This window comes from Amia ocellicauda, chromosome 16, assembly GCF_036373705.1.
Source record: "Amia ocellicauda isolate fAmiCal2 chromosome 16, fAmiCal2.hap1, whole genome shotgun sequence".
NCBI lineage: Eukaryota > Metazoa > Chordata > Actinopteri > Amiiformes > Amiidae > Amia > Amia ocellicauda.
The window spans coordinates 9,589,473-9,604,612 of record NC_089865.1 but is presented as its reverse complement, the minus strand read 5'-3'; the positions used below and the strand labels follow the sequence as shown (position 1 = coordinate 9,604,612).

Sequence of the window (15,140 nt, the reverse complement as noted above, 5' to 3'; positions counted from 1 at the left end):
CCCTCACTGTATGACTTACAACTACATATTACCTTTTGAAAAAATACACTCAGGATTTCACAAGAGACATTTACAGAAGCATGGCTATCATTGGGTTTCTTTAAAAAATATGTGTATTATTAATTACCTGTCTTCTTTAATTCTGGCCAATAGCGGCTCCAGCCAGCCCAGTGTGCACTCGCAGTGTGCATCGAGGAAGGTGATGACCTGGCCTTTCGTAGCGGCCGCCCCTCGGAGTCTTGCACGGATCAGCCCAGATCTCTGACCCATTCTCAGGATTCTCACTGGGACCTCCAAACCGCGAACGTAATTTTCCAGACGTTCCTTTAAGAAATCTGGAGAGAAAAAAAAAGTTAAGTTCATAACAGATATTTATGCAAGATATAAAACAAACATTTATCATTACAGCAAAGTTGAATAGCTTTAGGTCAGTGTTGATGAACCTGAGGTCAGCTGGGGTTCAAGGTATGGCCCAACTCATAGAGACACATTATAGTTAACATGCTTGAGAGGATCTTGTAGCCTGCAGATAGCTTTATCATTTTCTAAACAAAACAAACATAGTTCCACGAGACTAAAATGCGACTCCAATAACCAGTGCCCAAGTTGTCTTTTTAATTTTAATTTTAATTTTTAATTCAGATGAAATCATGCTCCTAATTTGAAACACATTTTAAAAGCAAAAAATAAGTGCAGATTTACCAAATGTTGTCTTAGAATAGACTGTACCTCTTTCACTGGCATCGTCAACCAGCAAGATCTCGAGAAGTAGATGGCGAGGAGATCTGTTGATCACGCTGTGGACGGTCCGAAGCAGGGTGCTCCACGCCTCGTTGTGAAACACGATGACAACACTTGTGTTTGGGAGACCGTCAGGGTAAACCTTCGTCTTACAGCTATGAATGGAAAGAGAACAGTCTGCCATTAAAACTCACAGAAACTGACAGATGGACAATGTGCTTAAATATTATGAAAAAGTAGCATTCAATTTTGTAGCATGAAACAGCATTTAAGTTTAAGCTACATTTAAAGCTGACATATTACTCAGAGAGAGATGAGGGGGAAATAATGCATTATTTAAACTATTGGTATATGCCTTAGTCCAAGCAATTTTTGATTACCAAAAACAAGGAAGAAAATTAAATAGATCACACCAGCAGTGCTTCCTGATAAATACGCTGTATCTGGAGTAATGGCACAAAAGAACCATATTTGGAGCCAGTGGGTCTTTTTCAGAGTAAAGCAACTGAGAAGTGCTGAACACTAGCACTAGCTCCAACTCTGAGGTTATTCAGTCTCCCTGCATTATCTGTGGATCTGGGAGTCAAGCGACTGACAGAATGAGGACAGCAGAAAACCTACACAGTAAAACAACTTATTTATGTTGCCATATGACATCCTAAAGAAATACTTACAGCTAAAGTTCTGTGAGTCAAATATTACTTTTGAGCTCTAATAGAAAGTGTGCATCAAGCCTATTATTAGTCATATTTACTCATGGTTCAATCCTGAGAATAAATGCTTATATGATAGAATCAATCTGGGAGAGTGGTATACATCTTACTTATACACTACAGCAACAGGTAAAGACACATAAAACCACAATTTTAGGAACTGTGCCAGTTTCCCTTTAAATCACTGGCTTCATTTAATTCTCACAGACAAGGATTGTGAATTACCGTTACATTTAAACAACAACTCACTCCTTAAAAGCAGAGGGATATACTAGTTTTGAAGAGTAAATTAACAGTCTTGGGGCACCAGTAACAGTAGACAATATAGATGTGGCAATTTATCAAGAAAATAGCTCTCTTTTTTTCAGCATGCAGTACAAATAAATCTTCAGAGTGCAAGAACAAAAGTCCCTTCCCTCACACCTTTAGCTGTCACTTAATATTAAGTAGTTACGATGAGCTTGTATATCAAACCTACCTTCAGGATTGCATTTCTCAAAGTAACAAGTGTTCTTTCAAAGGAAACTGTTGACAGCAGAATTGCCCAACAACATTGGCCATTTGATGATGTTTTTAAGTCCCTAAAACATGCATCTATCAGAAGATTCTTATTTTTCATGCAGAAAAACACTATAAAGCCTATTTTTGAGGACTGTTTTACCATACAAATAGAAACACCTCTTCAGAAAATGGTGTATAACATGTTTCATGTTTCAAAATGTTTTTTCAAATTCAAAAATAGGTCAGAAGGAAATTATGTACATGAACACGGTCTAATTAAACATTTTGCAAAGAAAGCCCATTCAAAATTAATGAAAGAACAGATTGCTCAACTAACAGTGCTGCTACTGCAATTGTGATCTAAATTCTCAGTGTGAAATAATGAGTGTGCATATATTAATCATATTAAAACAGAACCACATGATTCGTAATTTTTCAACTTTCAATGATGTACAGTGAGGGAAAAAAGTATTTGATCCCCTGCTGATTTTGTATGTTTGCCCACTGACAAAGAAATGATCAGTCTATAATTTTAATGGTAGGTGTATTTTAACAGTGAGAGACAGAATAACAACAAAACAATCCAGAAAAACGCATTTCAAAAATGTTATAAATTGATTTGCATGTTAGTGAGGGAAATAAGTATTTGACCCCTTCGACTTAGTACTTGGTGGCAAAGTCCTTGTTGGCAATCACAGAGGTCAGACGTTTCTTGTAGTTGGCCACCAGGTTTGCACACATCTCAGGAGGGATTTTGTCCCACTCCTCTTTGCAGATCCTCTCCAAGTCATTAAGGTTTCGAGGCTGACGTTTGGCAACTCGAACCTTCAGCTCCCTCCACAGATTTTCTATGGGATTAAGGTCTGGAGACTGGCTAGGCCACTCCAGGACCTTAATGTGCTTCTTCTTGAGCCACTACTTTGTTGCCTTGGCTGTGTGTTTTGGGTCATTGTCATGCTGGAATACCCATCCACAACCCATTTTCAATGCCCTGGCTGAGGGAAGGAGGTTCTCACCCAAGATTTGACGGTACAAGGCCCCGTCCATCGTCCCTTTGATGCGGTGCAGTTGTCCTGTCCCCTTAGCAGAAAAACACCCCCAAAGCATAATGTTTCCACCTCCATGTTTGACAGTGGGGATGGTGTTCTTGGGGTCATTCCTCCTCCTCCAAACACGGCGAGTTGAGTTGATGCTAAAGAGCTTGATTTCACCCAGTTCTCCTCTGAATCATTCAGATGTTCATTGGCAAACTTCAGACGGGCCTGTACATGTGCTTTCTTGAGCAGGGGGACCTTGCGGGAGCTGCTGGATTTCAGTCCTTCACGGCGTACTGTGTTACCAATTGTTTTCTTGGTGACTATGGTCCCAGCTGCCTTGAGATCATTAACAAGATCCTCCCGTGTAGTTCTGGGCTGATTCCTCACCGTTCTCATGATCATTGAAACTCCACGAGGTGAGATCTTGCATGGAGCCCCAGACCGAGGGAGACTGACAGTTATTTTGTGTTTCTTCCATTTGCGAATAATCGCACCAACTGTTGTCACCTTCTCACCAAGCTGTTTGGCGATGGTCTTGTAGCCCATTCCAGCCTTGTGTAGGTCTACAATCTTGTCCCTGACATCCTTGGACAGCTCTTTGGTCTTGGCCATGGTGGAGAGTTTGGAATCTGATTGATTGATTGCTTCTGTGGACAGGTGTCTTTTATACAGGTAACGAGCTGAGATTAGGAGCACTCCCTTTAAAAGAGTGCTCCTAATCTCAGCTCATTACCTGTATAAAAGACACCTGGGAGCCAGAAATCTTGCCGATTGATAGGGGATCAAATACTTATTTCCCTCATTAACATGCAAATCAATTTATAACTTTTCTGGATTTTTTTGTTGTTATTCTGTCTCTCACTGTTAAAATACACCTACCATTAAAATTATAGATGGATCATTTCTTTGTCAGTGGGCAAACGTACAAAATCAGCAGGGGATCAAATACTTTTTCCCTCACTGTAAGTGTGTTAAAGCCCAACTTTTAGAGTAGATTGAGAAATATTGATGATTAATGGAAATACATTTTGTGATAAACATTTAGACTTCTCATTTGCGGAACACGCATGAGTAATATAATTCTACCGTCTCCTTCCTTATGTTATTTAGGGTCAATTCTCTCATACTATAAATGCAGAGAATAATTGATTTTCCTCCATACTTATCTCAGAATACACAGGCATACTCACCCATCTAATCTCACATCAGGCAGACTTCTGTTGAGTGCAATCATATCGCTGGCCATGAGGTTAAACTGGTTGATTTTAAACAGCTCCTTCATTTTTTCCTGATCGTCTTTGGGTATAATTACCGGTCTTCCCATCTCTCCAGGACCCTCATGTGTTCTTGATATAACAGCTGAAATAATAATAATACATACATGAGCATAAACAGTTAACTTTTTTTTGCACCACACATCACTTTTTAAATAGAATTCAACCGATTCAAGAGTTGAAACGATTCAATTTGCACTTAAAAAGGCAGATGTGAGCAGCACACAACCAAATTAAACATTTCAAAGCCTTCCCTTAAAAACTCTTCATAAAAATGCTTGGATTTACAGAAATTCATTCATGAAAAGTCATAAAGTCCTTTGGTCACAGTTCAGCTTTTAAGAGAGTGTTTTAAATAGATGCACCACTCCAAAGCCCATACATTCACGTACATTTATAATACTGCACGACAGATAATATTTGGAAGCCACTAATGTCTCCACTGCATGTTCTGTTTGTTGCTGTGAAAGCCTTTGTTAGTCCAGATAATTAAAGTCCTCCTGTGTGATTGATGAGCTGGGGAAGACAGGTCTGACTGACTGTGCCGCCTGCTTTCAAAACATGACCTAATCAAGTTGTTCCTGGTCTCTCACAGATTAATCTCTCTTCCTTTCTTTTTCATCCGTCTGTCTGTCTGTCTTTCAGGATTCTCTTTGCTGTCATGCCCACAGAAAAACAACTGAATCATAATGAACAATGTCAGTGTTGAGGGACTTACCGGATTACTCAAGATGTAGTTATTCACAACAGCTGTGTTAAAACTGATTTTACATTTTAAAATGCATCCTTGCTTCTATTTAATATAATTACAAAAGTATCTGCATTCATAGAATAGCATCCATGATTGCTCATATGTATTGTGAGGTATCCTACAGAAACTGACCTACCAAAAATAATCCAGTTTTGCGTTTCAAACTGTGCCATCTGACACACAAAGGAATAATCCATGCCTTTTTAATTCTTACTAAAAGTTAAAAGTTCTGATTCATAGAGGACTTTTACCTATTAAAGATGGTATATGCCTTCTGTCTCAAGAGACCATTGATATATTTCTAGGAAAATCAATTACCAAGCTACTTAGTTTCTGCACTATTTTCTGAAGACAAACAGTGGAAACCCCATTTATCAGAATGACAACCCAAGGGAGGTCGGGGAAAAAACATGGTATTATCACTATACAAGGACACTGCAATACCAGTTTTGTTGGCCTGTAGATTCAGAACCAGCCTTAAAAAGTCACCGAAGTTACATCCAGTATACAATATTATTGAAGTTGATGTTAAAATAACTTAACTGCTGTCATCACTCACTACTATATAGGTTTTTGTAGAATTTTTCCACTCTTCTGATAACTGCTTTTCTGTTCTTGATTGTATATTATATATAATTGCTTAGTAAGTTTTATGGGTTATACTGATGAGTTTTATAAATGTAATGTAAATTAGTAGCTCTTCCTAGATCTCCACCAATTGTGAGAAAGTCGAGTGAACATAATTTAAATTAACAGATTGCCAATACCACCATTCAACTACTTATGTAATTTGCATATATAATATAATGCTAATACTTGACTGAGAGCACTAAAAGTAGCAAGCAAAAGTAAATACAAATAATTAGCACAATTCCATTGATAAAATATGCCAAAAACACATTTGGAAAGACACAAACATTATGAATGTTTTGTTTTTGAGGTAGGAATTATCCAAAAGACATTCATCAGAATTGTAATGTTGTTTTGGAAAGAAACCATGTTCTTTATGTTTAATATTAAATTAATTATTTAAAATCTCATTATTGATATGTTTTGTTTACTGAGAAGGTATCTGATACAATTTTAAATATTTCTTATTATTTGTAGTGTTTGCACATTTGTTCATACCAGCATTTAAAAATGAGAAAGCAAGATGCTGGAAATCTGTTGGTGCCTAGAACACACCGGTTTTCGCCAACATATAATGTAATTGCAATGCAGTACCGAGTTGTCTATTGCTCTGACCTGATTAAGACATTCACTTCCGTCGGATTACCCCACATTACACAAACTAAATCATTTATGAACAACCCAGCACTGGAACATGATTACACATAATTTCAAATATAACCCATCTTTCAAAGCAAAATACTCATATATTATTAATGTAGGAGTGTCAGTGATTCAACTGATCTGCATCTCAAATAAATGCAGTTTAGAGTTCTCTTAATATTGCATTGTATAGGTTCTGAAAAAGTCTTGAAGCAAAGAGAAAACATTCTGAATATAATTTAGATATTAGGCAAATTAATTGTTCTCTCAGTATTAAGGGAAGATTTGGATTTAAAAAATAATGGGAAATACAAAAATATAAAATATGGCAATGTTAAGTTTTCATTACCAATGAAGGTAGAAATGATCTTCGTTACATTTAAGATATTATGGTGTATAGTGTCAAGTCTCTCAGTCTGGCACTGCATGCAGCATCACAGTTCAGAATAAAGATATTGACACATTAGTATAATTAGTAAAAACTATTTAATATCAATTACCAAGATCTGAAGTAGACTATTTTGCAGTTCTCTTTCAATAACATTTTAAAGAAAACATATCATTATAATTTTTATATAGTATAAATATGAAAAATGCATTTTAGAGGTGTTAAAACACACAAATCAGATCAGGTAAGTCAGTGTTTCTATGTTGTTGTCGTCGTCCCCCCACACACCATATTAAGCACTTTTATTTTTCTCTATCATGTCTTTTGTTCTCCAGTCTTGTGCCCTGGCTTTATTTCTTCTATATGCTTCTAATATGAAGACATGAAGTTGAAATTAGGCATCACATTAACACTGGTGATACCATGGTAATGCTTCCTGATGTAGAGAAAAGGAGTCTATTACTGCACACTGTGGAATTGCCTATCATCCCCACTTATTATGTGCAATTTTGTATTTTCTTCATTAACAGCAATTTTGAAGATGCGTAACAAAACTCTGTGGCAGCACTCAACGCAAATTCCTTCTGCTTCAATGTAATGTAATTTATTCATCCTGTGCTCATGTGAAATGTGTTTAATTCCTCAAAAAGAACACATTCCCAAAGAGATGTGTACCTAGTAATGACATACCGGACAGTGTAATCTTCACCTTTTCCTGGGGAGTCTTTCACATTTATTGGTTATTTCATTCTGTGGCAGTTATAATTGCTTGCTTTGTTAGAATTCCCTTTGTATTTTGCAAGCATCTTTCTTGCCCTCTGTAACCCAAAAGCTGTCATGTCTAGTTATTTTCTTATAAAGCAGTCCAATTAAATTCTTTCAGTAAACCTAAGGTATTTTTATCACATTCTTTCAAATACATTTCCAGTACAGTATCTCTCATACCTTTCACATTTTGCTCACTTTGATCTCCCATCTCCCCACTACATCCATTAAACCTGGCAATCTGTATTCCAGAAAAAGCACTGCAACTTCATCATAAGGGGGAAATGTCATGTTATTCCATCTTTATAAGGAGAACTTAAAGGATGAAGATGATTTCTTCCCCCCCATACTATTGCTTTATTTTTATGTACAAGACAACAAAAGTAGATCCTTTTCGATATTCATTGTAAATAAATATACACCAATACAAGAAAATTATAGAATATTTATAAGAATTACATCAAAAAAAGGGATATCATTTTTCAACTGATGATCCAAAATCTAACAAATGATTCTGACATTTGTTGGCCATTATTCCAGCTTTTTACAGAAATCTCTTGAGCAATTCATCTTCTTGCTTTTACAGATATAAGACTTGGTCTTCCAGATCTGGGAACGATTCATGCAGGTCCATTACCTGTTTTGTGTTTTTCAAGCATTATTATGGCTGTACGTCTAGACATAACAAACAGTCCTGCCATATTTGTAACTTTGTGTGACATAACTTGATTTTGGGGATTGATTAGGCCTACATATTCTCCAGTGTTGTCCATTGTAAAACTAATTTGATTATACACCTAATTAACTTGGTTCCTTGACATATTGCCACTGTTTACATGACAATTAATAGGATCATGTGCTACAGATTACTTAAGTGTTACGTAACTATTGCTTCTAAATGTACACAGCGTAACCATAAACAATCATGGCATGTTCAAACCCTTTCATTCAGGCCCAATTAATTACCTAAATATAAGGACATAACATTATAGTTACAAAGTTGTGAATTAAAAAAAATGGCAAACCAGACATGATATTGATCGAGACCTCATTATCAGTAAGATTGACATTGAATACATACACATTTCAAAGTAAGCAGTATTTTGTAAGTATGCATTAATATAGCTTACCCTGAAAGTAAAACAGATATTTATAAAACAATTAGGACTGACAGGATGCAGAATGTATTGATTTAGAGTTGAATACGCTAGTAGTTTTACAAGGTATATTATAGTGTCTAAAGCTTTAAGTCTTTCAATAATTGTAGCTATTTCTGGAGCAATGACAAGTCTTTCTGTGATAATGCTAAATGGCCCGTAAAGTCTTAATCAACAGTCTAATGGGAACTTTCATATCTGCCTGTCAGCTAGACATTTTCCGCTATGTTAGCTACAATGAACCGGTAAATTAATAAAGTGCTTTCATTATGACCATATCAGATTAGGCAAGCTTCTAAAAGATGGAAAACAATGATACCATTGATGCAGTAAATTCGTATCAAAATACAAAGCTGGGGTGCAGTCATTTGGTCAGGAAATAAATATTCTCCATGCATTTCTTGCAAACTGGTTTAAAAGTTATGAATGGCAAGCATCATCTTGACAATGTCATCTGGGGATGATACAGATGTCTTGTCTGGCAAAATTAGGAAACAAAGCTACTTGTCCTACATATTATTAAAAAGTAGATGGCCACATATAGGCTACATCTACAGTACATATACTGCATTAGAAACATAATTATGACAAGATAAACTCTTAAGGCCTACCAAATAAAAATAATAATTACCTGGGAATTATAAATTTTAGCATAAATCATGTACCCAATCGCTTGTTATTTTCTTGTGGGAGACCAGATTTTAATACTTAAAAAAACACGATAAGGTTTGTAATTTGAGATTTAGGTGAAAGTGTATATAAGGTGTGTTACCTACAGCACTTTTAGACAGTATATCAACTTATACATTTAATACAGTCAACACAAGTCACATAGTCAAGAAATTAGACCCTGACCGATACAGGTTTTTTGACTTCCGATACCGATAATTGGGAAGCTACATTTCCTGATTGTCAATATATCTGCCAATATTTACTTTATTTTTGGTTGGCATGCAAAACAGACATTTTCTAGCATGGATCCCTCAGATCTCTCCCTGTCAGGAGCTGTGAGGGAGAGCCGACAGATTGCAGGCTTAAGGACACAACTCCTGCGCCACCACAAGCTCATGCCCTGAACATGCGGCTGTATCAGAATTGTGTATTTCCTTAAAAATCATCAGAATGTGAAAAGAGGTGTTAAATGAATGGCACAGTACATATGTTAGTTTGTGATATATTTAACTCCACTATGTACTCTGCAATGTTAAATCTATTTAAAGCCTCAAAAACCTGGTTTCACTTATGCTAGTCTTAATTATATCATACTTAACATTTCCAACTGAAAATGAATCAGTTATTTAATTTGACAATATGGGAAAATAGATCATGGAAATATAATGCTGGGCTGATATTGAATCTAAACTTCGATGATTAATCCTTGCATTCTTAAGCCACAGAAAGAAACACTGCATGAGTAAGACTGTCAAATGCCTAATCCTTGCTTTTCTAGCCAGAACCACTACTTAAGTAGACCTCATTTAACACAATCTAATTCCCAAAAGCTTACACAGACATATTTAGATTCTTAATATAGACCCAAAGCAGTAACCACGTATTAATTTGGTGTTCATCAGTACCCTTTGTGCAACTGAAGTTATAGGAAATATCCATAATTTAAAAGGAAATACAAGGGTACCAGAAATAGATTCCACATAGTTATCTTTCCCAACCTTGAAATCAGCTTATCTGCCACATGGCACACTACTTAGTAGAGAGGACAAGAGGGGAAGAAAGAGGGGGAAAAAAGGTCTAGGCACTGAAAAGAAGAATAAGACCCCATACCATTTGCATGCCCTGTAAACACTTCTATATTCTGGTCTTTCTTCTCTCCAATTTAGATGATTTTATATTAAGTTTCTTTACATCAGTGGTTTCTCAGAGTGCCCCTGTGTCTGCAGGTTTCTGTTCCAGCTGAGCTCCAAAACTACTTAACAGGAATCATAATTAAACAAATAATTGCTTAATTTGACCTTTATCATTATTTTCACATGTTAAATGTGTGGAGATACTTCTGGTAATGATTTAATTAAGTGACTGAGAGCCCAGATGGAATATAAAACAGAAGACACAAGGGTAAACCGGTTCTTCCACAAGCTCTCTCCACCTGCAAGCCAAGATTCATACTTTAGCGCTAAGGATAACAAATAGAACATCTGTACAAAATCTTTAGCATAACATATTGATGAGAATAAAACTCTTTGAAATGGTTCACAAAAACTTAACATTCCATAGAGCTGGGCCAAATATAGTGTTTGGGGAGATAACTTACCTCTCAAAGCTGGTAGCAGCGATCGTTCTTTCTTGTCATCACACTTGTTACACTCACTGAAGTACAGTAGTAGAAAAACATCTACAAGAACCCAAACTAGAGACGTGGCCAAAACCACTTTGCAATAGACAAATCTCCTCATGTCGTCAATCTTGCTTTTGGATGATGATTCAGCCTGCTGAATGAGGAATCAGCAAAGTCCTCTTTGAGATGGAGAAGAGACTCCAGTGAAGAGGCGAGGCAACGCAGAACCACTTTTGCATGGAGGATGGAGAAACTTCATCCCACTGAAAACAAAATAAAATAAATTACAGCATAGATTCGTTGTACAAGGGCAACACTTCTGGTGGTACCACTTATTTCACCATGACAAATAATATGGACGTAAATAGATGAGAACATTCCAAATACACATAATCCAGTCTTATAATGACATTCCCACAATCCATGATTTATTTGTTCTCATTGATTTTTTGCTTCTCCTTAAACAAACATGATACAAACACTGACATCATGGACAAGAACATTAGTGTGCCTGAGCACAGATAGTTGGTGTAAGGTTTACAGGTTTGCTCCTTACACCTCTGCCTCCCACACACCCCACATGCATTGTCTTTGCTTCACAGTGGAATTATCAGCTATTCTTAGGTTCACATGGCATGCAGAAATCTTTTTTCTATTCAAAACATTAAAACTTAAACATTATTTTTCCAGTCCGAGAGAGAATGCTATACATAGTTTCATTCAAGTGTGAGACAGATGAGTTAAAAATAATGCTTAGGTGTCCCGTTTTTCACAGATTGAGCCATAAGTAGCATTCACTTGATCCTTTCAATCCATCCAACAAGATACGTGGGAGGAAAGCTATACTCTACACAGTATAATCCATGCATCACGTTGAATTTACCCTTTTCAGATGATTAATGCCATCCACACTTTATTTACTGTGATTTTAGGAGATGCCAGTCCCAGGATAAATGCTCTACAGCATCAAAGCTTACAAGTCATTATTGACTTATAAGTTTGAAAATGACAACTACAAAAACAAAATAAAAACATAGTGCATGGTTGTTGTTTCTTTCCTGTCCTCACAAGCACTGTTCTTGATGGTTTACATGGTATACATTTCTTCTGACACCCTCAGGGCTTTCCACAAGGAGATCTGACAAACTTGCCACCTTATCTTTCTCCAGCAGTGCACTGCTCAGATAATATGACCACAATATCCCTCTGCAGGCATACACCCATCAGAAGCCATCAGAGAAGATGTCACACTTGGACTTGGTCTGCCGTTATCACATCCTAAAATACTAATGGGAGTTAAAGAAGGTGCTTTAGTAGGATCAGATACATTTGTACCATCTTACAAGTCTATAGAACATCCATGCCAATGAGAAAATAACTGCTGGGATATTAACCCAGTATTCCCACAGGAGACCCCTACTGGTGTTCAGTGGTCATCAGGAAAGGATGGTTGTTGAACATGCTCTGTAATGTATCCATACAATATTCCTCTCCTAAAAAATCTAAATAAATCTCAGAATCTGGCATGCTTTATGGAGAAAGATGTCCATCTACACTGAAATGATGTTTGTTAAAATGGCAAAACTTTCAAGACCTCAACATAACTCAAGTTAAGAATTAGACAAATCATGTTCCAACATGAATGCTGTATTAAAAAAACAATAACCCATCCATCCATTTTCAAAAAGTGCTTTATCCAGTACAGGATGGTGATCCAGGGCCAAAGCCTGAAGTAAGCAGTGTGTCTTATGGATGTGGGAGACAAGCGGACCACCCAGCCAACATCCACACAACCACGGCGAGCACATGCAGACATCACACAGACAAGACACCTGAGGCTGGATCGAACCCCAGTCCCAGGAGCTAGAAGGCAACAGCACTAACCACTGCTTCACCCTTTAACAAAAAATCATCTTATTATGTGAGGTTACTCATCAAATGCATACTGGTTTTACTTTAAAAAGACAAAAAAAACTTAGATTAGATTACATGCACACAGTGCATCCTAAAAAAACATGTAGACGTGCATGTGAGTTTCCTTATGATCATGTTGAGAAAAGAACATGAAATAGTGCTTCCTGTGTTTACACAAGCAAGACCGCTTTTGATGCAATATTTAGTGTATTTTATATAAACAAATAAGAACTACCAGCACAGACTTGTCAGTGAACGCTTACTGTACCTGCCCATCTTAGCTGCTCTAGTAACCTGCTGTGCTCCAGATTGCTAAATATTAATCTTTTGATTTTAATCATATTTGTTGGCCATGATATAGGCTACTGGCAGCCTTTAAAACATATGTCTGGAAGTGATAGATTAATGACCAACCAGCAAGTGCTCTGATCATTTCTGTTTTAAATCCCCATTCAGACCCCTTATGCGTTTTAGGCCATCTGTTTCATGTTCAGCAACAGATTTTGTTAAAGGTTTAAGTGCCACAGAACACGCTTGAGGCACTACTCACACAGTGTACCCTTAAAAGGCTGTTTTATTAGTCCAACCATCTTCTTGCTTATATTGTTCCCACCTGTGAAACAGTACAACGAGGTCTCTCTCATTACAATCAGGAATTAAAATAATGAATTGTCTTGCTGTCAAAGTTTACCAGGCATTAAACAGAAGTGCAAGATTTACATTCTCCTTGATTCTTCTAAAGCTGTCTCACTATGAAGAGTATGATCCACTTGCACTCCTGTACTGCTGCACTTGTCAAAAAGCTTAATAGAATCCAGCAATATAAGTAGTCATGCATGTCCATGTTAAATGTCCATGTTAAATATGTATTTACAAATAATTCAAGTTATAATTAAATCTCACTCAAGAGATTACATCCTCAAAGAAAACAGGCAACCATGGAGGGGAAACAATTTACCTTACCTCCTTCACAACAGATTCATCATTTAGATGCTTTCTCACATGGTTGGCAACTGTTCAGTTTAGTAAATAATTAAAAGTGAGTATAATAACTCCAAAGTGAACATGCTATGAAAGATGACTTCTTTTCGCCTATCCAATCAATTAAAACAAGTGTGTTATAGTGTTCAGCATATGCTTTACTACAATGACATTAGGTGAGGCTTGTTTTTTTTATCGTTAAGTACCACATTGAACTAAACTACACTATTTTCACAGAACAAATGGCTTGGGGAGCAATTCAGTTGTACATCACTCTATCTTGTCACCACATTTCAGGAAGTATATGTGCAAGTGGGGGTTCTTGAGGCTACTGTCAATCTGACATGACCTAAAGATATGCCATTTTCCAGACTGTGATGGAAACACCATAATTAGGCATTCCTCTAGCTGCTGTGAGAGACTGCAGCCATTAAAACGCATCTCCTGCTCTAATGCAAATAAATATTTTAAATGAATGCACTGGACTCATAACAGGTATGATTAAAAACTCATCTAGATGATGACAGTAACCATTACTGGCACATAACTTAAATACTGTAGTTGAAATGATACGCAGTAATGCGTGATGCGATATTCTTTGAAACCCTACTGTTTCAGTAAAATATATGGAAAATCTAGGGAAGGATTTCCAATATAATTGCACCCGATCCTTGCGATTCTACATGCATCAAAGTGCCTAGTAGAAGAAAATATTATGCTATGCTTTCCCAGCCCCCCAGAAACCGGCATTCATTTGCTTCAGCCTTACATCTCACAGCTTCCAGGTGCCGAACAGTGCATGTTTTAACCCTCCTAGCACAACCACACCACACAGTATCATAATGAACCACCGTGTGAAGTTTGGTGAATGTGCGTTAAGAATTGTAGGAGGAGATAGTGTTTAGTGCGAATGGCAGAATAATAATAATAATAATAAAGCATGTATAAGAGAACAATACATGTTTTCACATGCAGACTAATCAGGACAGGACAGACTAATCGCCTCCAGAAGCCTCAATACAGCTGCTTCAGCCTTATTTCTCTCAGCTCCCAGGGGCCGCACACTGCATGTTTTAACACTCCGGCTCGGCGCCTCCAGAAGCCCATATTGTTTTAGTCTTACTGGTCTCAGTTTCGTCTCTTACAGACCCCATTTCTCGCATTTTATGTGATCCTATCGAGGGGAAAAATGAATAGGCTACATTTTAAACGTGCTGTTTTGAAGTTGCCTATATGTGTATATATTTATTTTAATAACTAAGACCACGCAATAACAGGGCCATACAGACTACAGGCTACATGAACCTGTCTTCATTCAATTACATTGTCTTAAATACACTACATATACATACA

At 36.9% G+C, this 15,140-nt stretch overlaps 1 protein-coding gene across 1 annotated transcript in view; it reads right to left on the bottom strand.

Moving 5' to 3' along the window:
- galnt13 (polypeptide N-acetylgalactosaminyltransferase 13) overlaps positions 1 to 15,140 on the bottom strand; it is a 38,869-nt gene that overhangs the window by 21,208 nt on the left and 2,521 nt on the right. Inside the window, exons 2-5 of the mRNA XM_066687519.1 lie at positions 10,869 to 11,155; positions 4,183 to 4,351; positions 730 to 896; positions 128 to 335 (exon numbers count right to left, since the gene is read on the bottom strand). Of these exons, the coding sequence (XP_066543616.1) occupies positions 128 to 335; positions 730 to 896; positions 4,183 to 4,351; positions 10,869 to 11,010 (686 nt within the window). The 5' untranslated portion in view covers positions 11,011 to 11,155. The remainder of the gene's footprint in view (positions 1 to 127; positions 336 to 729; positions 897 to 4,182; positions 4,352 to 10,868; positions 11,156 to 15,140) is intronic.